Below are 26,240 nucleotides of genomic sequence, written 5' to 3'. Positions count from 1 at the left end.
TGAGATCCCTGAAGAAGCAGGACAGGATGGGTCAAGGATACTATTAGAGGGCTGGCCTTGAATAGGAGGAAGACAGGCTAATTTTCTTGGAGGAAAGGTAGTAAGGGAAAGAATGTGCTGTGGGTAGTTGCCTGGAGAAGAGGAGGGAGATTACTTGTGTTGAACTCAGTCTTGGTGAAGGTAGCAAGGTCATACTGAAGATTAATGGTTAAATTAGATGTTTGATGTGTGAAGAAGTGCTCTATGAACAGAATGGAATCTGTAAGCCTACTGGCAGCTGTCAGATGATTTTATTCTGTCTTAGAGGCTTTCCTCTGCTGACATCCAGCCTTGTATTTAGGTGAAATCCTCTCTTTGCTCCAGTCCCACTCATCTCTCCTTTGTGAATTTTAATTGAATTTAAGAGTTCATTTTAGGCATTTTTTTTTTAGATTTTATTTATTTATTTATTCATGAGAAACACAGAGAGAGAGAGAGAGAGAGAGAGGCAGAGACCTAGGCAGAGGATGAAGCAGGTGCCATGCAAGGAGCCTGATGTGGGACTCGATCCAGGATCCCAGGATCACACCCCGAGCCAAAGGCAGGTGTCCCAATTTCAGGTGTTCCCCCCCCCTTTTTTTAAGATTTTATTTATTTATTTGAGACAGAGAGAGAGAGGCACAGACACAGGCAGAGGGAGAAACAGGCTCCATGAAGGGAGCCCGATGTGGGACTCAATCCCAGGTCTCTGAAGGTGGCGCTAAACCACTAAGCCACCGGGGCTGCCCTTCACTTATCTTTAATTTTTTTTTTTTTTTTTTTTAGTAATCTCTATACACCCAACATGGGGCTTAAACTCACAACCCCAAGATCAAGGGGATCCCTGGGTGGCGCAGCGGTTTAGCGCCTGCCTTTGGCCCAGGGCACGATCCTGGAGACCTGGGATCGAATCCCACGTCGGGTTCCCGGTGCACGGAACCTGCTTCTCCCTCTGCCTATGTCTCTGCCTTTCTCTCTCTCTCTCTGTGTGTGTGATTATCATAAAACAAAACAAAACAAAAAAAAAAAACCCCAAGATCAAGAGCCATACACTCTAGACTGAGCCAGCCAGGTGTCCTTCACTGGTCTGATTTTAAACCAGTTGTAGGCAGGGACTATACCCTTTAAACTACTATTGTTTGTTTTCAGATGCTTAAAATTGGGAACATAGTAGATACTTAGTAAATTCTTACCACTGATAATTATGTTATTGGCAGTTAGAAATTTATTAGAAGAAGAAAGCGTGGACTTTTCTGTTTGTTTGTTTATTTATTTAAGATTTTATTTATTCATGAGAGATGTAGAGAGAGAACCAGGCTCCATGCAGGGAGCCTGATGTGGGACTGGATCCTGGGACTAGAGAATCACGCCCTGGGCTGAAGGCAGGCTCTAAAGGCAGGCTCTAAACGGCTGAGCCACCCAGGCTGCCTGACTTTTCTGTTTAGAGTGAAGTTTCCTTGTAAACACAAGGGGGTGCTCTTTAACTATCAATGCGAAGTTAAAAAAGTTAAATATCTGTAAAGCCTCTGAAGGAATGAGTCTAGGGAGTCTGCATTAGGCAAATTCTCGCAGGAATGATAATACAATTAGATGGTAGATATTTTAGTTGTTCTTTAAAATCAGAAGGTTTGTTGTGTTCAAGAATTTGTTTTCTCCCCAAAATTCAAGTATTAAAAAAAAATGTTACTCCTAGGTATCTCCAGAAGACCCCGGAGCTCAGTTCTTGGTCCGTACTGGATCTGTTGGCCGTAACAGGGCTGAAGCCTCTTTGGAGCGAGCCCAGAATCTCAACCCCATGGTGGATGTGAAGGTGGACATTGAGAATATAGAAAAGAAGCCAGAATCATTTTTCACTCAGTTTGATGCTGTAAGTTTCATTGAATGTAAAATCTTTAGGCTCAGTACACTGCCTTCATAGTTTCAAGTCTGACATTGCCTTAGCATATATGCCTTACTAGCACATTGCCTTGCCATGTTGAATGTGTTGGTAGTAGATCCAGTCTGTTGGATCTGCTGTAGCTGTTTGTGGCTTGCTGTCTGCTGGTTTCTTCTTTGGGCATATGTTCCCTTAGACCAGGTTTCATCATTGGTGTTTTGTATTCCTTCCAGAATCTTTCCACATAGCTTCGATACATTTTACTGCAAATGTTTTCTCCAGAAAACAAGTTGGTGGTTAATTTCTGTAGCAGAGGCTTTTTTTTTTTTTGTTAGAAATATCAAACTACAGCTTGTGTTTTGTCTTAAAAAAGAGCACACCTGATCTTGGTCTATGTCTGTCTCTTTCACACAGCCACTTTGACCATGTTGCCATGGATAACTAGACAAATTCATGTAGTCATAAGCCAAATGAGGCATATCCACCCTCATTTGGTTTCACTGCCAGATCTATGCAGAGGTGAAAGGATAAGTTAAATTCTGTTTCAGCATCTGTGACCTTTTCAGACATGGTTCCCTGTACCCCGGAAAAGCTAAACAAATGTTGGATAACCATGAAATAGTCACAGATGATCTACTTGTTTTTTAAATGAAAGGCCCATTACACGAGAGGTTAGAATTTGGGTTGGGTAGTTTGTTTTTCCACACTGTTATATTTCATATGTGCATCTGTTCAAATGTGTGCTTGGAATGATGGATCATCTGTGCATTTTGTCTTTTTTTTAATTTAATTCATTCTATTTTGTAACTCCCAAGTATTGGAACATTTTCTGTTTGGACATAAGTCTTCTTTTCATTTCTTTATCCATAGTAACCACATTTGGTTAATTCTAGGTGTCCCTTGCATTTCTAGCACTTACAGAGAGGGTTTGTTAGAATTGAAGCACTAGGCCAGTTGGTTGTATAAAGTATCCACATGGGGCGAGGATATATGCCTCATGGGCCATGTGTGTGACTGGGCCTTGTAGGTTTCACCCTCGCTCTTGACTCTGCAGGGTTCCATTTGGTCAGTTGATTGCATGTTCAGCTGTGGCTGTCTTGCCTTTTAGATTAGATTTTTTTTTTTTTCCTTGGGTAGCTGCATCCTTTGAGTGATACCAGAGACCCTTATTTCTCTGGGTTGTTTCGGTATTCAGGCTGCCAGACAGCAGCAAAGAGGTTCTGTCAAATGAAAATAGCTTTTTGCGATGACTTCTCCAACTTTCTATGTTCAAAAGAAATGTGCAATTTTTTAATTTATTTTTAAAAAAGATTTTATTTATTTATTCATGAGAGACAGAGAGAGAGGGAGAGAGACACAGAGACACAGGCAGAGGGAGAAGCAGGCCCCATGCAGCAAGCCTGAAGTGGGACTGGATCCTGGGACTCCAGGATCATGCCCCAGGCCAAAGGCAGGTGCTAAACCGCTGAGCCACCCAGGGATCCCCCAACATGTGCAGTTTAGAAGTTGTCTTCGTGACCCTTATCAAAAATGTTTTCCTAAAAAGATTATGTTTTTGGACACCTATAAAAATAAAAAAAAGATGGTGTTTTATGCAGTAAATCTTAGCTATTTCCAGTATCTCAACTTTTTGGAACACAATTTAGAGGCCTCAGAGCAACATTGATAATTCCATTGAGTGAATCACCGGTTCATTGTCTACGTCTGAATGGAAGGTCATTTGATGTGTAACCTCTTCTTTTGTCCTTAAATTCAGATAAAGTTTCACGTTGAAAACTGTGGAAAACTAATCTCAACAGGACTTGTTTATCGTCTTTATCTTAACATATCAATCGAAAGAAGAGGGGAAAAAATGCCCTTATAATTAAAAGTGACCCTTGGGTCACTTAAAACTGGTTTTGCTTCTCATGATAGCTTATTCAGATTTTAATAGCTTAAATAATTTAGAAATAATTTACAGTAAATTATTACTTCTTCCTTTTCATGAAAGCTATGATATATGGCTTGTATATGTTCATAGCATAGGGGAAAGAAATTCATGAAATGGCTTTTACTTTCTAGCTAAACCTGTTTTGGTTTGATTGCAGAAAGTGGAGGTCTTGCAATTTACATTTCTAGTGAAACCTGCAACTTTTCTTTTGTCTTCTAACCATAGGATCCAAAGAACCTGTTATACCAGTTCAAAACTGGCTTTAGACATGCCCAGAGAGAGACTGTTCATTAAGATTTATTTAGACATCAGGGCAGTGATTCACAGTTTGCAAAACTTAAACCCAGCTAATTCTTTCTTTCTGCAGGTTTGTCTGACTTGCTGCTCCAGGGATGTCATAGTCAAAGTTGACCAGATCTGTCACAAAAATAGCATCAAGTTTTTTACAGGAGATGTTTTTGGCTACCATGGATATACATTTGCCAATCTTGGAGAGCATGAATTCGTAGAGTAAGTTTTGGGAGAGAAGGGGAGAATGTAACATTTCCAGAAAAAAAGTAGTTTTATTCACCAGTTGGAAACAGCCTATCTAAGGAAAGTATACTTAGAACATTTGGAAACTGGTTCATTAACAGTTTACTGTTTGGGGAGCCTGGGTAGCTCAATTGGGTAAGCATCTGCCTTTGGCTTATTAGATCATGATCCTGGAATCGAGCCCCCTGTTGTCGGGCTCCCTGCTCAAGTGGGGAACCCATTTCTTCCTCTCCCTCTGCCCTTCTCCCCCACTCATAGGTTCTCTCTCTCCCTCTGCTCTCTTTCTTAAATAAATAAATCTTAAAAAAAAAAAAAACGCACAAAAACCAGCTTACTGATTATAAAGGTTGTGTGTTCAGAATTATAGATGTGCCCCTGTCTTCCAAAATAATGGTCTGATCTAAAGAGTAAAGAAAGTGAAAAAAAAAAAAAAAAGAATAAAGAAAGTGAAGAGTTAAGGCAATCAAATATACCAGGTGTGTGTTTCATCAATCAGCCTGGACTTTAGGGCATGAAACCACATATAGGAGGAGGATTCTATATAGGAGAGGCTTGCTTGGATTGTAAACATGTGTTCCTCAGTTTTGGCCTCTGTTTTCAGGTTGATAATAAAATGAGTATGAAACAGTTAGATGGGTAACTCTGGAGGCACAGTCAGCCAAAGTCTGTCTTGGAAAAGCTCCAAAGTCCAGAGATTGCTCTGGTGTAACAAATAGACCGTATCCTCTCACTTTGAATATCAAGGCTACAGACTGTGGTGATTCTCACATGATGGGATCTGCAGTGTTTTGAACTTGTAGCTTCTAGATGAAACATGGCAGATGATACCAGTATTGTAAAGCTATGTGCATTGGGTTTTGGCGGTTATTTCTGACTACCTCAGTTGCTAATAAGATGTAAGGAAAGACCCGTGTGGTAGGTGAAGCTTCCTACCAACAGTAATTACTTTCTTTTGTTTGGCTTCTTAGATCACTGAAATTTTTCTAGTCTGCACATTTCTTCTTTGTAAAATTGAGATGGGAGAAAGACACGTTCAAGATCTCTTAAAATTTTGGCCTTTTATGGCTTTCAGAAACACTAGTTTTGTGGGCACACTATAAATGGATAGAGAAGTCAATACTACAGAGAAGCAGGCCAGACTATTTTAATGTGATTTTCCTATGGCAGGGGGGAGAAATTAAATTTGGAAAGCTTGTTGAGCACCTTTTTTTTTTTTTTTTTTGCTTGTTGAGCACTTACTTTACACTAGGCAGTGTGTGCTAAACGATACATTATTTCTTTTTTTTAATTTTTTAATTTTTTTTATTTTATTTATTTTTTTATGATAGTCACACACACACAGAGAGAGAGAGAGAGAGGCAGAGACACAGGCAGAGGGAGAAGCAGGCTCCATGCACCGGGAGCCCGACGTGGGATTCGATCCCGGGTCTCCAGGATCGCGCCCTGGGCCAAAGGCAGGTGCCAAACCGCTGCGCCACCCAGGGATCCCGATTCATTATTTCTTAAGATAATTCTGTCGGGGGCGCTTCAGTGGCTTAGTGCTTAAGCGTCTGCCTTTGGCCCGGGGTGTGATCCCGTGATCTGGGATCCAGTCCCACGTCGGGCTTGGAGTTTGCTTCTCCCTCTGCCTGTCTCTCTGCCTCTCTCTCTCTCTTTGTCTCATGAATACAGTCTTTGAAAAAAAAAAAAAGTAACCATTTGCCACCCAGATCTGCCTAACTATAAAGCTTTTGCCTTTTTTTTTAAAGATTTATTTATTTTTGAAAAAGAGAGAGTGAAAAGAAAAAAAGAGAGAGAGTGCGCACTGAGTGGGGAGGGGCAGAGGGAGAGGGAGAGAATCTCAAACAGACTCCCTGCTGAGCATGGCCCTCAACTCAGGATTTGATCCCACAACCCTGAAATTAGGACCTGAGATTAGGACCTGAGCCAAAACCAAGAGTCAAACACTTAACCCACTGAACCATCCAAGCATCCCAAGATTTTGCTTTTCTCTCTTTTTTTTTTTTTTAAATTTATTTATGATAGTCACACACACAGAGAGAGAGAGGCAGAGACACCGGCAGAGGGAGAAGCAGGCTCCATGCACCAGGAGCCCGACGTGGGATTTGATCTCGGGTCTCCAGGATTGCACCCTGGGCCAAAGGCAGGCGCTAAACCGCTGCGCCACCCAGGGATCCCCCCAAGATTTTGCTTTTAACCACCATCCTATTCTGTGAGCTGGTGATGCTCTTTTTTTTTTTTTTTTTTTTTTTTTACGATTTTATTTATTTATGAGAGACACACAGAGGCAGAGACATAGGCAGAGGGAGAAGCAGGCTCCATGCAGGGAGCCCATGTGGGTCTTGATCCTGGGACCAGGGTCACGCCCTTAGCCAAAGGCAGACGCCCGACTGCTGAGCCATTCCAGCAGGTGATGCTCTTTTTGTTTTAATGGCATGATTCTGAGAGTAATGATCCAATTCCCTTCCCTTTTCACCCTATAGGGAGAAAACCAAAGTTGCCAAAGTTAGCCAAGGAGTAGAAGATGGACCTGATACCAAGAGAGCAAAACTTGATTCATCTGAAACAACTATGGTCAAAAAGGTATGTGTACTATGGGGAGGTCAGAGATCAGAAACCTTGGAGCCTTTTCAGGGACAAGCAGTCACAATTGCAGGCAGAGAAAGCAAGCATGTATTTTTGAAGGGAAGGGTCTAGACAAGTTTGGCCAGTGCTTGTCCCACTTAAGGAGGGTGGCCTCTGCTTAGTGCCAGCCAGCTGTTGCCGTGAAGGAATACGGACCCAGTGATGCCACGTGTGAATTTTAACAATCAGAAATAAAGTTTTTTTTTTTCCCCTAAAGGTTTTATTCCTCTATTCATGAGAGAGAGAGAGAGAGGCAGAGACACAAGCTGAGGGAGAAGCAGGCTCTGCAAGGAGCCCAATGTGGGATTCAATCCCGGGTCTCCAGGATCACACCCTGGGCTGAAGGTGGCGCTAAACCTCTGAGCCACCCAGGGATCCCCAGAAATACAGATTTTTTTTTATAGGCTCTGTCCTAAACTTTTTAATACCTACTCCCTTTGGTTTGAATGCTGTTCTTTTCACTCCATGGAGGCTAAAGAGAACATGCCTGCAGGACTTATTTGTTGTGTGTGCCTATCGGGGCCTCTAGTATCTGGACTAGCATCAGAACCGCTTACTTTAGAGCAAAGACTATCTCTCTTACAATAAAGACAGTTTTTTGGATTGGCAATTTAGAGAGGTCCTGCCTAAGTGGGCAGGAAGACAGTTTAAGCCTGAATTGCTTATGCTTTGCTTCCTTAAAATGAAGTGTTCGGGCAGCCCCGGTGGCCCAGTGGTTTAGCACCGCCTTCAGCCCAGGGTGTGATCTTGGAGACCCGGGATCGAGTCCCACGTCGGGCTCCCTGCATGGAGCCTGCTTCTCCCTCTGCCTGTGTCTCTGCCTCACACACACACACTCTCTCTCTCTCTCTCTCTCTCTCTCTCTCTCTCCCCCTCTTTCTCTCTCTCTGTGTCTCTCATGAATAAATAAATAAAAATCTTAAAAAGAAAATAAAATGAAGTGTTCGGGGATGTCTTTCCATCAGTTAACCTTTAAGAAGAAAGGGCTCAGTGATGAGAAATGTTATTATCCAGCGTGTATTTTTTTTAACATAGTTTATGTTATGGGCTTTGGCTCTACTGGAATGGCGCAGTGATTTAAATTCATTTTACAGAGAAGAAGAGGGGCAAGGACTTGGAAGGAGATGATCTCTGCAGCTAGTGTTGGAATCTGAGAAGGGAGTCATGCGATGGGGGAAAAAAGATGAAGGGGCCAGAATTGGTTTTATCCCACTGAGAAAAGACATGACTTAACCCATATTTACTCTTTGCTTTGTAGATTTAAATGTTAAGAAAGAAAAACAGCTGGTCAGAGCTTCGAGCTAAAATTGCTCTAAAGGGGGGATTCTAAGAGTGCAGAAACCACAAGAGAGACTGAAGAAACCACAAAAGTGGAACTCGTTGAGTTTCCAGCAAGGCTGTGCCGGAGATTGTCGTTTTCTTGCTCTTGATGTTTGTATTGGAAGAGTTTGATTGCTGTGAGTGTGATATAGGGGAATTATTAAGCCCTAATTTTAGTGTCTATTTACAGGACCATAATTACCCCGAGTGAACATTGGTGTTTTGGCCAAAACTTGGGTCCTTTTCTTTCTCCCTTCTTTTCTTTCTTTTAGAGGCCCAGTCAAGCTTTATCTGAATAGCTCCCTGAGTTTGGTGGGGGGAGATAAATTGTTAACTAACACAGGAGTACAAAAGCAGCTTTGTGGGTGCTGTCAATGTATAAATCACCCCCTCTTACAAGTGTGACACTTGGCCTTGGTGTGAAGGGTTTTATGGCTTAAGGGCCTTCTCTGATAGAGGCAGGTCTTTCACATTCAAATGGGGAGATTGCCTAGCTTTGTCAGCCCTTCACAGCTGGACATGTCCGGGAGTCCATACTGATGGTGCCCACAGGGGCGGATCTGGAAACCGCTCTGGGGAGCCACTTTCTCTAGCTATGAGGAGAATGTGGGCAGCCCTGGCAGGCACCCGGTGGCCTTCGCGTACCATTCCTCGGCTCTTTGAGCAGCCTCTTCCTCCAGGGGCCCAATTTGAAGGTATCAAAATATTCCCCAGCTGCCATTGTTAGTCAGCTGTTTCACTTGGACAATTCAGGCTTGGATTCCAACCCCAGAGCCCTTAAGGTTGTGAGGCATTCGGTGCATTCCTGAATGACAATCCCTGGGATTCCAAACCTTGTCTTTGTGTGGCCTCCGCCAGGGTGCTGTGGAAGGCCAGGCTTGAGCTGAGTTGGGGCTCTGGCTTTGCCACCTTAGAGTATAACAGGCATCATCCATTTTGGCAGAGACTGCTCCATGATTTCGAAGTTTTTCTTCCAACCCAAAAGTTCCTTGATTGAGATTATGCCCTTTCGCCTGAATTGTACAGAATAAATAGTTGGGTTATGCTCAAAGTGCAGGATGGGGGTGGGGAGGCAACCACTTCCTGTTTCCTGCGAAAGGTTTTTGGTTAGGGTTCCCTCCCCCCCTCCTTTTCCTTAGGTTCAACCAAATGTTGTATAGCCACTTTTGCTTCAAGGTACACATTGTGCTCCTAAATTAGAAACATTAAAAAACAAAGAGGAAAAATAGAGCTTGTGGTTTTCACACCACTTAGGAGGATACTGGGCCTTTCTAGCACATGTCATCATGATAAATAGAAGAGTGGGAAAATGTGTAGCCTAGAGGTAGGTGCTCGGTAGTTGGCTTCCTGCGGGCCCAGGAAAAGTTGAGACCGATTTCATCAGAATTGGGTCTTGGGCACAATCCTGAAAGAGATATCAGCACAAAGTAGATAAAGGAGAGGGCAGTCATTTCGTGATGAGGAACTGTCTAGAAAGGTTTTCTAGACGAAGAGTTGTTAGAGTTGGTGCACGAAGGAGAGTTTGCCAAGCACTGAAGCCAGGACTAGCATTTAGTCACAGGAAATGGGATCACCTGAAAGCACAGGCGTAGGAACAGAACGACTTTGGCTTCCCTCACCCCAAAATGGCCAGCTCTTTCTGTATCTGTGAATTTCAAAATGCCTATTGTGTGCAAGGCATTCTGTTGGGTGCAAGGAAGTGCATCTAGTCCTGTTGTCTCCATTTACAGCTGCCACCAAAGCTAAGGGAAGTTCTTTGACTTGCCTGAGATTACGCAGCTCTGTGAGAGGGAGTGGAGGAGAGAGGACATATACGGTGGCAAGGGCACAGCTTGCCTTTCCACCTAAAAGGTGAATCCCCTTGGAGTTTCTAGGATAATTTGAAATTTTATGGGGATGGTGGAATCAAATATGTGAAAATTTGGAGCTTTCTGGAAAAGCCTTTAGGGTAAAAGGCCAACTTCATGAGGGTAAAAGGCCAACTTCATGCTCTCATACCTGCTGCTCATGTTTCTTTATTGTGAGGGGCAGCCAGACAGGAGTAGATGCCTGGTGGTGGTTACTCTCCATCACAGCTCTTTAAAAATTAAATATAAGATTCGTTTGTGACATGCTAAGAAATACAGATTTAATTTTACTTCTGTTTCTGAAATAGTAAGGGACTAATTTGGGCACTGTTAATACTCTTGTCATGAATCAGTTGTGAAATTCCACAGTTGAGTAGTGATTCATTATTTCGATCCCTGTTTCTGAGCAGTTTATGGACAACTCATCTCTCACCCCCATCCTGAATGGAACATTCCAGGGACTGCCTGGTTTCATTCTTCCCCTTTGGGGTGGCACCTTGGTTTGTGGTGCTGAGCGAAGCTTGTCAGGGTTTCTCCTATTAGAGTTCAGGCTCTGTAAGGACTGGGTGCTCTTGTCCGCTACTGTGTTCCTGGTGTGTTCCCTGGCAGTTTGAGCCAGGAAGCGTCTGTTCAATGTGTTGTGGCTTCTCCTGCGATATAATAGGACACATTTGGAGGTCATTGTCATTTTATTTTTTTTTATTTTATTTTTTTAAAGAAGCATTGTACCTTTTATTTATTTTAATTTTTATTTATTTATGATAGTCACTCAGAATGAGAGAGAGAGAGGCAGAGACACAGGCAGAGGGAGAAGCAGGCTCCATGCACCGGGAGCCCGATGTGGGATTCGATCCCCGGTCTCCAGGATCGCGCCCTGGGCCAAAGGCAGGCGCTAAACCGCTGCGCCACCCAGGGATCCCGGTCATTGTCATTTTAAAAAAGAAGTACTGAAAGTATTTTCTTTGTGATCAACCAAATGGATTAACTTCATACCACAGGGCAGCCCAGGTGGCTCAGTGGTTTAGCGCTGCCTTCAGCCCAGGGCGTGACCCTGGAGACCCGGATCGAGTCCCATGTCGGGCTCCCTGCATGGAGCCTGTTTCTCTCTCTGCCTGTGTCTCTGCCTCTCTCTCTGTCTCTCATGAATTAAAAAAAAACAAAACAAAAAAATCTTCATACCACATTAGCTGTCGTGGTTTAGTTATTTGAGCTGGGCTGAGAGAACAAAATTCCAAAGACGACAAGGGACTCTTGGCCAGGAATATTTAGAAGTAAGTTATTGGGTTGCCTAGACCAGGACCTTTAGGCCAGAGGTGTTCAAAACCCTGCTAATTGTCAGAATCCCTTGATTTGAGGGGCAGGCAGCAGGAGATGCAGGGTGCATGTTGCAGAGTTGAATGTTGGCAGCAAGTATTCCAGGTAGGACAGGTGTGAGTGGGGAGTGAGTTGCAGGGGGGTTTGGCGCTCTGTGAGCGAGGGAAGGGGGGTGTCTTCCAGCATCACACACAATCCAATGTGTTTTTTATTGTGATATTTGTTACCCCCCAAAATAATGTGACATTAATACAAATTACAGAACATAACAAAACACTGTCCAACTTAAATACCTAAATATTTCCAGTTCTCTTGTACCAATCTGTGTGTTTCTTCTCTATCTTCTCCCCAGGTCAGGTACATTTGCATGGATTTTTATTTTATTTTATTTTATTTTATTTTATTTTATTTTATTTTATTTTATTTATTTTATTTTTTAATTTTAATTTTAATTTTAAGATTTTATGTATTTATTCATGAGAAACAGAGAAAGGCAGAGGCACAGGCAGAGGGAGAAGCAGGCTCCATGCAGGGAGCGATGTGGGACTTGATCCCGGCATTCCAGGATCACGCCCTGGGCCTAAGGCGGCGCTAAACTGCTGAGGCACCCTGGCTGCCCTGCGTGGATTTTAAAAAGAACCCGGGAGCTGGGGCCCCAAGGTAGCTCAGCGGGTTGAGCCTCCGACTCTTGATTTCCGTTCAGGTCACAATCTCAGTGTTGTGGGATTGAGCCTTGCATTGGAGTTTGCTTGTCCCTCACCCTCTGCTCCTCCATGTGCTTGTACACTGTCCTTCTCTCAGTATTTATCTCTCTCTAAAAATAAATAACAGGTACCCAGAAGGGGCGGTTTAGACCTGCTTGACATGGTGTTTTACCACGTCTGTGAGTCTAAACAATAGAATGTGATGAAGGTGTAAATTAAGAATGATAGAGGTAACTACCATGGACCCACCACCTAATTTAAAGCGTAAAATTTTACCAGCATGGTCAAGGTCCTCTATCCCTCCCCAACATAAGTAACCGCTGTCCTCAATTGTGATTCTCATTCCCACCCATTTCTTCTTACTACATATACATTTCCAAGCGATTTAGAATTGTTTATGCTTTTTAACTGCTTAAAAATCAGGTTTAATATTATATGCATGCTGCCACCTGCTTTTTAAAAGCAGCATTATATTTATGAGGCCATCTGTGTTTGTATGCAGTTCTAGGACTTTGCTGTCCATTGTGGTTAGCCACTAGCCACATATAGCTATTTAAATTAAAATTAACTGAAATTAAATAAAATGAAAAATTTACTTCTTCAGTCTCCCCAGCCCTGTTTCAAATGCTCACCAAACGTGTAGCTATTGGCATCTGTATTGCGAAGCACAGATACAGAACATTTCCATCATCATAGTAAGTTCTCTAGGATAGCACTGCAGGACATTTTTTTCTTGTGGGTCCCCCCTCCCCCCGAGTATTTGTTGTGTGAATGCCTTACTCTTTATTTTTCCAGTCTCCTATTGATGGGCTTGTGGGTGTGTAAGTGCCTTAGAGAGAGAGAGAGAGAGAAAGTGAGTGTGTGTGTGTGTATGTAGGTAATCTCCCTGGGTAAATGTGTGATAATCTGGGGTGTATACTTAGGAGGGAAATTTGGGTATATACAGTTTAAACTTCATGAGACCTGCTAAATTACTCTTGAGTAGTTTTATCAATTCACATTCCAGAATCAGCGGCATGTAGCAGTAACATTTGGTGACTTAAGGCTCTTTTGCCATTTTGCTGAATGGATGTCTGCTGCATGTGACAGCTTTGTCTCAGATTGTGGTTGTCATTTGTTAGAATGCTTTTGAAAACTATAGACTCCTGTGAGTAGGTGTGGAAATCCAACCTAGAAATCTGGAGTTATCAAAGTTGTTTCAATTCTGATTTACATTAAGATTTATTTATTAATTTATGATTTCATGTATTTATCTATGAGAGACACAGAGAGAGAGAGAGGCAGACACACAGGCAGAGGGAGAAGCAGGCTCCATGCAGGGACCCTGACATGGGACTAGATCCTGGGTCTCCAAGGTCACGCCCTGGGCGAAGGTGGTGCTAAACCTCTGAGCCACCGGGCTGCCCTACATTCAGCTTTATAGCCAGAGCTGTATTCCTTGTTATAGATGTTCAGGCTGCTCTTTAAAAGTAAAATGTGTGTATAGTCCCAAATGTGGAAAATACAGAACTAGTTGAAAACACGTGGACCCTGCTCCCCAATAATGACTGTCATGTTACTTTTAGTGTTCTTTCTTTCTTTTTTTTTTTTTTTTTTAAAGATTTTCTGTGTTTATTCATGATACACAGAGAGAGAGGCAGAGACACAGGCAGAGGGAGAAGTAGGCTCCATGCAGGGAGCCTGATGTGGGACTCGATCCTGGGACCGCAGGATCACGACCTGTTCCAAAGGCAGGCACTTAACCACTGAGCCACCCAGGGATCCCTTTCTTTTTTCTTTCTTTTCTTTTCTTTTCTTTTTTTTTTTTTTTTAATTTATTTATGATAGTCACACAGAGAGAGAGAGAGAGGCAGAGACACAGGCAGAGGGAGAAGCAGGCTCCATGCACCAGGAGCCCGACGTGGGACTCGATCCCGGGTCTCCAGGATCGCGCCCTGGGCCAAAGGCAGGCGCCAAACCGCTGCGCCACCCAGGGATCCCCTCTTTTCTTTTCTTTTCTTTTCTTTTCTTTTCTTTTCTTTTCTTTTCTTTTCTTTTCTTTTCTTTTCTTTCTTTTCTCTCTCTTTCTTTCTTTCTTTCTTTCTTTCTTTCTTTCTTTCTTTCTTTCTTTCTTTCTTTCTTTCTTTCTTTCTTTCTTTCTTTCTTTCTTTCGACTTATTTATTCATAGAGAGGCAGAGACACAGGCAGAGAGAGAAGCAGGCTTCTTGCAGGGAGCCCTATATGGGACTTGATCCACGGACCTGGTATCACACCATGAGCCAAAGGCAAGATGCTCAACTGCTGAGCCACCCAGATGTCCCATGTTCTTTCTACTCCTCTACATATGGTAAAATTGGAGTGTTAATGAACGTACATGAACACATATGATATATATATATAATTTACTTCATATGATATATACACATACTGTATTTTGCTTTCTTTGCTCAACATATTTTCCATAAGCATGGGAGCAGATAGTCTACTTTGGAGAGAGTGGTTTTAAGAGGCTGTGTTGGTTCTCTGCCTTGCCTCAATGCGTTGAACTAGGCTCCTGTTGCATTGATGATTTTGCACTTGCCCACTGTTCTGAGTGGCTCAGCATAGTCTTGCTATTTGATGGCTGTCAGACTGTGTGGGAGCATTCATCTTTTATATTTACTGTTGGGCTTTTTGGAAAATGAAAAGTAGGTTGGATTCTGTCAGCTCACAGATATTTATTGACAATCTCTTCTCTGTAGTGCTATGCCTTTCACTGTGGTCCCTGCCTCAGGAAGCTGATACCCATCTGGCGAGAGGTGTGAGAGGGCTTGTTATTAGTCTTAATGAGACTATCAGATTGAAGTCTTTAAAGCTCAGAATTGCTAGGAAAGGAAATGGATAGTGGAGAGAAGTCAGGCATTCTACCTGGAGGGATCCATGGGCTGAGGGCAGGGATACATGGGAGGGCCGAGTGAGGTGCGAAAGTTACCTGTTTTAGTGTTTGTTCTGGTGGTTGTGGCTCCCTGGCCGATAATCCTGGGGGCTTCATCTGAAAGACACTTAATTTTCTGCAGGTGCTGTTAAGCGTATTTTTCTCATTGTAAATCCAGTATCAGTGAGGTGGGTAAGACAGGTACCACTGTTTCTATTTGTTGCACTATAGATTTAGGTGACATGTTTTGTTTTGTTTTTTTATTCTTTTTTTTTTTTAAATAATCTCTACCCATCTATAATGGAGCTTGAATTCACAGCCCCAAGATCAAGAGTCGTGTGCCCTACCAACTGAGCGAGCAACCCTGACAATAATAGACCTTAGGTTGAACCCCAAAAATGAGGCATTAATTAGAGGCAGGCTTTTGTAGCACAAGAAGCACCGAGTAACTATTCTGACCTGAAAAGGGCAAAGACCAGGCCAGCTGGGAAGACTTGGAGGTAGTAGAAATTTAGCTATTCTCCAAAGAGCCCTTCTAGCAATTAATGTGTTTCTCTTTCTAACTTTTAAATTCTCAATTCCCAGGAGAAAGAATCTGATTAGTATGGCTTAGGCCATGTGTCCACCTCTGGCTCTGTCACCTGTGGCTGGAGGGGAGGTAACATGTTTCAGACGAGGCTACTGGGGTCTTCCTCCTCAAATATCAAAAACTTACCTAAAAGTTGTCTGCCATAGACAGGCCTAAGAGAGGTAAATTCATTTGTCTGAGTTCACAAGTTACTGGCAAAATTACCAGTAGTTCTGCCCTTAGACTTGGTGAGGTAAGAGGGCCTCTAGAGCCCTAGTGCTCTGCAAGGTCCCACTCTGGTTTCCTTTCAGCCATTCCCCTAGTAGGGTGAGGATTCCATGGGATTAAGGAGATATATTCACCTGGACCCATCTCCCTCACCACTCCCCCTTCAGGTTCTGGACCACATTGTGGATACATGGGACCCCTGGAATCTCTTACCCATACAACCCCACGCTGATTTCCTAGGCTTCTGTGGGCATCTTCCCTGATTTGCCTCTGGAGTGCAAACCATGCAACAATGTGTGCATGCCTAGGCCGGAAGGGTAGTTGTTTTAGTGGGGAAGGATGGCCTGAGTGGCCACACTCAAGTGCAAAAGCCTCTTGCATTGTGGGACAGAGCCAGAGGTGTGAAGAGAGGGGGAAAGTGAGGACCACCTTTCCCAGTGTATTTCATTCTGGCACAGAACTCCTGAGGAATGTGAGAATTCCAAATTTGAACCCAGCCTTCCAGGTGGTAATGAAGAAAGTATATTTGTTAAGGCAGGAGAAGACAATATACTTTATTTTTTTAATAGCTTGTTCATATGATTAATACCTTAAAATGTAGATGTGATATAAGAATTTCCATTTGTACTTCTGCCCCAGGCCCTGAAAGTTCAGAGGTAGGCCTATGTGAGACTGAGACTCTGAAACATGACTTTTTTCCTCATTTGTTATAGAGTGCCTACACATCAGTGGATTCTAAGCAAGGCAAACTACAAAAATCCTGAATTAAAATTTTGGTAGTTTGTGAAACCTTGTGAGTTTGTTTCATCATTGTGAGGCATTCCCAGATCATACTGCTGATGGCTTGATCAGTGTTGTAAGACTTCTTAAAAAGGGCCTGGCAGTCTGTATTAGGCAATAAATGTCATTCAGCTAGCTGTTTGACTTGACTTTTTAATTTTTAATTTTTTTAATTTTTTGACTTGACTTTTGAGGCCAAACAGACTCGGGGTGGGGGTGAATGGGTGACGGGCACTGAGGGGGGGCACTTGACGGGATGAGCACTGGGTGTTATTCTGTAAGTTGGCAAATTGAACACCAATAAAAAAATAAATTTATTATAAAAAACAAAACAAAACAAACTCATTGACCAAAAGGTTTGAACGTAGTACAAACATATTGTCTACTAACTTTTATAGTGGATTTGAAACCCAAAGGAGTGATTATGGGGAAGCAGAAAGCCACCTTAAAACCTATATGATTGTTTCATCTTCACTAGTTATTTGAACTTTCATCTGTCCATTCCATTTTGATCCTTACCAAGCAGTGTCAACTGCCTGAGAGCTGATAGATCTTGGTTCACTTAGTTTCCTAAATTATACTGTTATCGCTTCTTTTTTAAATATCTGGGGCATGTGTGGGGAGAGTAAGGTGGGTATGTGGTGTGTATATGTAGTGAGAGAAGGGAGGAGAAAAAGAGACCCTGTATCTCTGGAAGTTTGAAATTATTTATGCATACGCATATATATCTCAAACTTCATAAAAGTAGCTAGTACTGAGAACCATTTTTTTTCTGAGCCATTTGAGAGTAAGGTGTCAAAATGATGCTCCTATGTATCACACCCAAACATTTCAGTCTCTATTTTCTCAAACAAGGCATTCTCCATAATCACAAATCAAACTTCAAAATCAAAATTCAGTGGATGTGTCACTATGATCCAATCTGCAGGCTCCATTCAGATTTTATCAATTGTTCCAATCGTGTCCTTAATGATAAAAGGATTCAGTTTGGGATTATGCATGCATCTAGATTTTCATGATGCTTTTGAAGATTATAAGCCAGTTTTTTTTTTTTTTTAAAGATTTTATTTATATATTCATGAGAGACACACACAGAGAGAGGCAAAGATACAGGCAGAGGGAGAAGCAGGCTCCATACAGGGAGCCCAACGTGGGACTCGATCCCGGGTCTCCAGGATCACGCCCTGGGCTGAAGGCAGCACTAAACTGCTGAGCCACCAGGGCTGCCCAAGCCAGTCATTTGTAAAATGTTCCTTAGTCTGAGTTTGTCTGATGTTCCCTCATGATTAGATTCCAGCTTCACACCTTTGGCAGAAATGCCACAGCAAGAGTGCTGCTCATCCCATTCTGGTTTCCACATGCTCCTTTACTGGCAAAGCTAATTTTGATTGTTTGATTAGAATTATGTCTGCCAAATTTCTCCTTTGAAAACAATTCCTCTTTTCTCTATAATTCTCCAATTATTTTTGGAGAGATATTTTGAAAATATGTAAATACCTCATTATTCATCAGACTTTATTAATTAGTTGATTTTAGATCTGTGACTAATGGATTCTAGTTTATTTAAAGTGTTATAATCTGTTGCTATTTATTTTTTTCCCACAAATTGTTCCAACTTGACCAGTGGGAACTCCTTCATGTTGGCTCCTGTTTCCTCTGGACACAGCCCTGTGATTCTTTGCGCATTTCCTTGTTTCAGGCAAAGTAAGATGTTTTGGGCTCCTGTCATACTCTCTCTGCTCTATCGTCATAATCAGCCATTTCTCCAAATAGAAATTTGTCTCTCTGTGGAGTTTAGAAACCAAGATCTGAGTGTTAGGTGTGCTTGCTGCTACCAGGGCATTGTTGCTTTGATGATTTGTCTGTGGATGTAGCTCTTCAATATTTGTATGATCATACACATGTGGTGGAATCTACATTTATTTCCTTGTGTATGTATATTGAAAATGAGTTCACACTAATAACCCACCACAGGCTTTTTTTTTTTTTTTAAGATTTTATTTATTCATGAGAGACAGAGAGAGGCAGAGACATAGGCAGGAGAAGCAGGCTCCCTGCAAGGAGCCTGATGTGGAACTCGATCCTGGACCCCGGGATCATGCCCTAAGCAAAAGGTAGACGCCTGCAGCCCCACAGCCCAGAATTTTTGTCCCATAGCCCTTGCTTATGTTTCTTGCTGTTATTTATTGCTATTGTTATCAGCAGACTATGTTTCTAATCAGACACATTTATTTTTTTTGTTGACTGTTACGAAGAATGTTTTATTGAATATCATTAGATGTACACTTGTGCAAGAATTTCTGTGCCATTAAAGCCAGAGTGGAACTGGCTTTGCTATGACTCCTTCCAGTATAGGGAGTATGTGTCTTTCATCGTTGTGTCCTCAGCGCCCAGAGGGGCACACAGTAAGTGCTCAATAAACATTTATTGGATTTGTGTGGTCCTCAGCTTCTTTTAATGAACAGTAAGCCTTAAATAATGACATTTCTGCTAGATGGTGAGGAGCTACTGCCTCGCGATTTAAAGCCAACATTTTTTCTTGCTAAGCAGTTCTGCCTTTTTTTTTTTTTTTTTTTCAACAGAAGGTGGTCTTTTGCTCCATTAAGGAAGCTCTGGAAGTGGACTGGAGCAGTGATAAGGCAAAGGCAGCTCTGAAGCGAACAACTTCGGATTACTTTCTCCTTCAAGGTGAGGACTCAGCATAGCTTACCAGAGAGCGCTTTGTGCTGTGATTGTTGCAACTGTGGCTGCAGAGTGCAGGGGGTTTCTTGATGTTTGTCCTTAGTCGAGTTCCTACTGAACTGGTTCTCAGTGGCCATGAGCTGGTTCTCAGTGGCCACTTGAGAACATCCATACAGATGGTGATGAGGTCCCTCATTGAGTTCTGCATAACCCTCACCCTTCCACAGGGAGATTGAGTTAGAGATACTGTTTTTATTTGTCAAATTTGCAAAGCACTTTTGGTTGCATTTGGATAGTCTTCAGCCTTCCTTTCTCCAGGGCTGGGTCTGTGCAGACTCCTAGAACACCCCCTACCCCAAGTCAGGACAGATGGTGGCTATGTATAATAGCCACACAAAATTCCTCCCTCCCCAAGCACTATGTATATTGATTCAAAGGGAAATATGTAAAACTATATAAAATTTTTTAATAAATTGGAAACGAGACAAGGCTAATTAGCTAGGAATGAGGCTTTCTCCCTATTAGTGGTGTTAACTAGGCTGGGGTTGGGGAGAGTTGGGAAAAGCTAGAGTACTTAATACCCCATTGATAAAGAAATCATCCAGCGGGTGGGAAATCATCCAGTCGGTTAGGTAGGAAGGAATCTTAGGCATGTGACTCTGCTAGGACTCAGAAAATACCTCCTTCTCTGGACTGGGAAGGGCAGCAAGGCAGTGCCATCTCTAGTCCAGCCTGAGCATGGGGCCTGGGCCATTGGGAGAAGCTAATCCCTCAGTGTCTGGCATATTGAGAGCCCTCAGTAAACCATAAGCCATTAATTGGCAAAGGCTTGGGGTATAACCTGAGTGGTTCTTATTGCTGCTATAAAAGGAGAGTCAGCTGGTATTTGAGTTTACCAAAATCTGGTGATTTCTCAATGAGGGCAGTTTTGCTAACTGGGCGCATTAGTGATGTCAAAACATTTTTAGTTGTTCAGGCTGGGAGCAAGTAGGGTGCAGAGGGGTGGGCATGTTGCTAAATATCCATGGCACAGGCCCCATGCTCAGGCACATTGTCTTTTCTTTTTCTTTCTTTCTTTTTTTTTTTTTTTAAAGATTTTATTTATTCATGAGAGAGACACAAAGAGAGAGAGAATGGCAGAGGGAGAAGCAGGCTCCATGCAGGGAGCCTGATGTGGGACTCGATTCCGGGTCTCCAGGATCAGGCCCTGGGCTGAAGGCAGTGCTAAATCACTGAGCCACCCAGGCTGGCCCCGCCCCCCCTTGCAGTTTCTAAAATATTTTCTTCTTCCAGCTCATCAACATAGTAACCTTGTGAGGTAGTCAGGATAGGAATTCTCCCCAGTTTGGTTTCTTGAGGTGAGGAAACCCAGAGGAGACCCAGAGAGGTTCAGTGCTTTACCTAAGAGAACACAGACAAGCAACTGCAAATGAGCTAGGGCCCTGATCCACTCAGGTCTTTGAAGCCTAATGCCATGTGAGACACCTGGAAACAGCAGCCTTGCTCCATTCTAAGTGCTCTGTAGGTGTTAGCTTATGAGATCTTCACCACACTCATGTGAGGTAGCTGCTATTCCTCTATCATAGGTGTTTTAAAAGATACAGATCAATGAAGACTGAGGTCTGTGGCCATCCCTGACCTCAGGAGCCCATCAGTAAGATGGGGGGGGGGGGCAACAGTGTTGGAGGAGGTGTATATTTAATTCAGACACTGTGGGCCAGCACCAGCAGAAGTTACAAAGGGTTGGGGAAGTAGGTCCTGGGGAAGAAGTGGTAGCCTTAATTGTGACACATTTAGCAGGCAGTGGTGCACGGTTGTTCAGAACAGGAGCTTTGGAATCAAAACATCTGGTTTTTCAGTCCTGGTTCTGTTATTTTTTAAGGTGGGTGATGTTGAGCCACATAGTTAAATTCCCAGAGGCTCACTCAAATTCCCCTCTGACTGGGGGTGTTAATAGCACTTGGGTTTTTGTAAGGCTAGATCCTATACATACAAAGGGCTCAGCACAGAGCAAGGAAGTCCTAGAAACCTGTGTTATCTGTGAAGGAGGACTTTTGTATTTTGGGTTTTTGTTTTTTGGCATGAGTACTTGGCAACTGTGTGGAAATTTTGAGATTGACTTGATTTCCCTTAATTCCATGCTTGAGTAGGTATTATCATGGCAGCAATCCTAGAAGATTTTAATTTTCTGCCTGTGACACTTTGTTGGATAATACATCCCATATTTTTACTTCTCTTTTCTAAATGGTACTTGTTACCTTTTCAGTTTCAATTTCAGGGCTTTAGATTTGGTGATTAAAACGATGTTTATTAGTTAATAGTGATAGAAATTTTTTTATAGTAAGAAATACATACCATAAAGTTGACTATCTTAACCATTTTTACATGTACAGTTCTATAACTGTCGTTAGAGTTACAAAAGGAGGCAGGCCCACATATCCTCTAGGCCAGATATGGCAGGAATGGGCTTTCCACTCCTTCCTCTACCCCCATCACCTGTGGCATGTGTGGCTGAAGGACCCTAGTCACTGGCTGGCAAGTACAGATCCTCAGGCCACTTTGCCTAAGCCTTAGAACCCATTCAGGGGCACAGGAGAAGTGACTCGCCATTGTCTTAGAACAAATTAGTGGTCTCCTGATTCTTCCAGGGGCTTGTTCCTTCACCCCACACTCAGTGCTCTTCCTGTTTGTAGATAACCATCACAACCTTTCCTGGCCTCTCTCTTCTGCAGCAGATGACTAACCTTTCTTGTGTGGTGTCATACACACATTCTTCGTGATTTTTTTATTCTTTTAATCTATCCAAGCTCTGCTGTATCTTTCCAGAGGGGCTGCAACTAGAGCTGTGGGGAGTGCTCCAAATGCAGTGAGCACAAGGGCCTGCATTGGCTCTTGGGAGATTCTTTACGAAAGCATGCTTAATTAACGACCTCTGTTGCCTGCTGGACTAAAGTTCTGGAAGTAGAGGGAAATGCTTCTTGTGATCTCTTTCCTTGGTTACACCAGCAGCTTAGGAACCCTCTGCTTATAGATATGAAGGTGGCTCTCTATGGGTGTATCATCTCGATCTTATATCCAGAGAAATACTCCTTTCGATTTTCTGTTCAGCCACTTGTGGAGCTATCAGATTCTCCTGTAATTTGACCTCACTGGATTTATGCAGCAGAGCATAGCAGCTTCCACATGTGAAGTTGCCTTCTGCCATATATGCTTGCCATCAACTGTCTTTGTGACCTTGGGCAAATAACTTGCCTTTCTAGGATTTTGTTTCCTCACTTATTAAATAAGACTAAGCCAGCCTGTTTTGAAAATCTTTCACAGCCTGAACAATCAGTGAATATCCTTCTTGTATTTTTCTACCTTTCTACTTTTAATTAGCAACTTTATTGAACTATAACTTATACTAGGGAATTTACTTATTTTAAGTGTATTTCTTTCAAAAAACTCTAGGATTTTTTAATTTTTTTTATTTTTGGGGTTTTGTTTTGTGTTTCTATTAAGAAATAAACTAATTCAGGGATCCCTGGGTGCCTCAGTGGTTTGGCGCCTGCCTTTGGCCCTGGGCGTGATCTTGGAGTCCCGGGATCAACTCCCGCATCAGGCTTCCTGCATGGAGCCTGCTTCTCCCTCTGACTGTGTCTCTGCCTCTCTCTTTTCTCTCTCTCTGTCTCTCTCTCTCTCTGCCTTTCATGAATAAATAAATAAATCTTAAAAAAATTAATTCAAACAGAATATCCTCGATGTAGTCCTGAAGTTTGATTTTTTTTTCCTTTTAAAGACTTTATTCATGAGAGACACTGAAAGAGACAGACAGACAGACAGACACACATAGGCAGAGGGAGAAGCAGACTCCCCCACAGGACCTTGTGATCAAGCCCTGAGTCAAAGGCAGATGCTCAACAGCTGAACCACCCAGGTGTCCCTCCTGAAGTTTGATTTTTTTATTATTATTATTATTATTTTTTTGAAGTTTGATTTTTTTTAAAGATTTTATTTTATTCATGAGATACACACACACACAAAGAGAGGGGGGGGGCAGAGACATAGGCAGAGGGAGAAGCAGGCTCCATGCAAGGAGCCTGATGTGGGACTCGATCCTGGGTCTCCAGGATCACACCCTGAGCTGCAGGCGGCACTAAACCGCTGCACCACCTGGGCTGCCCTGAAGTTTGATTTTAACTAGAACCATTCTTGGGGCACCTGGGTGACTCAGTTGGTTAAGCATCTGACTTCAGTTTCATTTTCATTTTTTTCTTCTTTTTTCTTTTTGTTAAACTGGATGGCCTTACATGATATAGAACATCTTGGAGCACATACAGAGTGACCTAATATGTCTTGTTGGCTGCATGATGTATTTCTATGGGTATCTGTTGTTTGTGAACAGTTTCATTTTTTTTTTAAATTTATTTATTCATAGAGACACAGCTAGAGAGAGAGGCAGAGACACAGGCAGAGGGAGAATCAGGCACCATGCAGGGAGCCCGAAGTGGGACTTGATCCCTGGTCTCCAGGATCACGCCCTGGGCTGCAGGCGGCGTTAAACAGCTGCGCCACCTGGGCTGCCCTCAGTTTCATTTTGAAAGGCATATAAGGGACGCCTGGGTGGCTCAGCAGTTGAGCATCTGTGTTTGGCTCAGGGTGTGATCCTGGGGCCTGGGATCGAGACCCACATTGGGCTCCTTACAGGGAGCCTGCTTCTCTCTCTGCCTATCTCTCTGTGTCTCTCATGAATAAATAAATAAAATGTTTATTTAAAAAAATTTTTTTTGGTGTATTTTTTTATTGACGTTCAACCTGCCAACATATAGTATAACACTCAGTGCTTGGGTCCCTGACCATGGCTCAGCGGTTTAGTGCCTGCTTTTGGCCCGGGGCGTGATCCTGGAGTCCTGGGATTGAGTCCCACATCGGACTCCCTGCATGGAGCCTGCTTCTCTCTCTGCCTGTATCTCTGCCTCTCTCTGTATGTCTCTCATGAATACATAAAATCTTTAAACAAAACAGAACAAAAAAACACCCAGTGCTCATCCTGTCAAGTGAAAAATATGGAACATTTCACAAATTTGTGTGTCATCCTTGCGTAGGGGCCATGCTAATCTTCCCTGTATTGTTCCAATTTTAGTATATGTGCTGCCGAAGCGAGCACTAAATAAATAAAATCTTAAAAAAAAAAAGGCATGTAAGCGATTTTCGGTTTTTCCTGGTCCTTGGAATTTGTTCCCAAGAACCTTTCTAGGAAGGTGACTTAATATACCTCTAACAATACCTTATGAATTCCTAGTGAGGACAGAGCGCTTTTTTTAAAGCATTTATTTATTTATTTATTTATTTATTTATTTATTTATTTATTTATCCATCCATCCATCCATCCATCCATCCATCCATCCATCCGAGAGAGAGAGAGAGAGAGAGAGAGAGGAGAGAGAGAGAGAGACAGACAGAGACAGAGACACAGGCAGAGGGAGGAGCAGGCTCCATGCAGGGAGCCTAACATGGGACTCCCGGGTATCCAGGATCACGCCCTGGCCTGAAGGCGGCTCTAAACCACTGAGCCTCCAGGGCTGCCCCAGAGTGCTTGTTTGGTGGTGATGTATACCTGAGATGACCTCATAGGGTCTGTTTAATTATTGCCCAGTGGAGCACATAGTAGCTATTCCATAAGTAAATATTTTTTGCCTGAGTGACTGGCTTTTGCTTGTCTGGTCATTTGCCCCACTGTAGAGGGAGAGCAGCCTGTCCACTGGTGTCCCTGCAGGATTTTCTTGCTTGCCTGCTTCTCTAGGTACCTTTCAGGCTCTTGATTTCAACATCGCTCTCCCCTGCCCCTCACATGTGTTTCTTAGTGCCCCATTCACAATTCAGCCTCTGGTGGAGCAGCTGCCCTGTGGTGTGTGTGTGTATGTGTTTGCCTTGTTTGGGTGTTGAGTGTTTTTCCAGTTTACTTAATAAGATAGTGGCCAGACTGCATGCTTCCTGCTGCATTTTTCCACTATCTTGAGAGTTGGCCTCACCATCTGTGAGCAAAAGGTCTCATCTTTTTATTATTCTCCCATGGCATGTTGCAAAACATTAAGCGTGAGCTGGTTTCCTGTGGCAAAAAGTTGACTTTGATTTGTTCTTTTTGAGGTTACTGTGAGTTTATCATAACAGGAGTGCTAAAAATACCAAGTCTAGTATGGAAACAGCATTCACTTAACAAGCATGAACAATAACACGCAGGTTTAGCCCAGAGCAGGAAGAAATGGGCTTCATCACAAGATGAGAATTTCTTAGAGAATCCTTGGCAATCTGAACTTTCTCAGTCCCTGTTCTAATGAGTTGTGGAAAAGTACTTAGGCTGCTTTTGAGCCACAGAATTAAAGCTAAAAATAATCTTAACCAAACTTACTTGAACACCTGTATGTGCCAGATCCTGTGCCTGGGAATCCTCATCAGATTCTTGTCAGTGGAAAAGAGAAATGCAAATCATTCTCCTACTTGAGAGAATAGCTGTAATAGGGCTCTGGAGAAGGCTGTTATGTTACGCTGTTCTGTCTTTAGCGTGTGTGAATTACTTCATAATAAACTACTGTATTGCTCAGGGAACCGGGGGTCTGGCCATCTTTGGGGAGCCGAGAAGTCTTCACAGAGGACAAGACAACTGAGCTGGCTTTTTTTTTTTAATTTATTTTTTATTGGTGTTCAATTTACCAACATACAGAATAACCCCAGTGCCTGTCACCCATTCACTCCCATCCCCACCCTCCTCCCCTTCTACCACCCCTAGTTCGTTTCCCAGAGTTAGGAGTCTTTATGTTCTGTCTCCCTTTCTGATATTTCCCACACATTTCTTCTCCCTTCCCTTATATTCCCTTTCACTATTATTTATATTCCCCAAATGAATGAGAACATACACTGTTTGTCCTTCTCCGATTGACTTA

The 26,240-nt window shown here is 42.8% G+C and overlaps 1 protein-coding gene and 1 non-coding gene across 3 annotated transcripts in view; one reads left to right on the top strand and one right to left on the bottom strand.

The window, feature by feature from the left end:
• The window catches only part of SAE1 (SUMO1 activating enzyme subunit 1), a 78,416-nt gene that overhangs the window by 12,036 nt on the left and 40,140 nt on the right, over positions 1–26,240 (top strand). For both annotated transcript variants that reach the window (XM_055311223.1, XM_055311224.1), the window contains exons 3-6: positions 1,712–1,885; positions 4,192–4,334; positions 6,842–6,941; positions 19,221–19,326. In XM_055311223.1, the coding sequence (XP_055167198.1) occupies positions 1,712–1,885; positions 4,192–4,334; positions 6,842–6,941; positions 19,221–19,326 (523 nt within the window). The remainder of the gene's footprint in view (positions 1–1,711; positions 1,886–4,191; positions 4,335–6,841; positions 6,942–19,220; positions 19,327–26,240) is intronic.
• On the bottom strand, positions 24,360–24,466 carry LOC129501139 (U6 spliceosomal RNA). The gene has a single exon (XR_008662680.1). It is a non-coding gene; the product is annotated as a U6 spliceosomal RNA (small nuclear RNA).

Source organism: Nyctereutes procyonoides, unplaced genomic scaffold, assembly GCF_905146905.1.
Source record: "Nyctereutes procyonoides isolate TBG_1078 unplaced genomic scaffold, NYPRO_anot_genome, whole genome shotgun sequence".
NCBI classification, from domain to species: domain Eukaryota; kingdom Metazoa; phylum Chordata; class Mammalia; order Carnivora; family Canidae; genus Nyctereutes; species Nyctereutes procyonoides.
The sequence above is the reverse complement of the archived record's forward strand: the minus strand, read 5'-3'. Positions and strand labels throughout refer to the sequence as shown.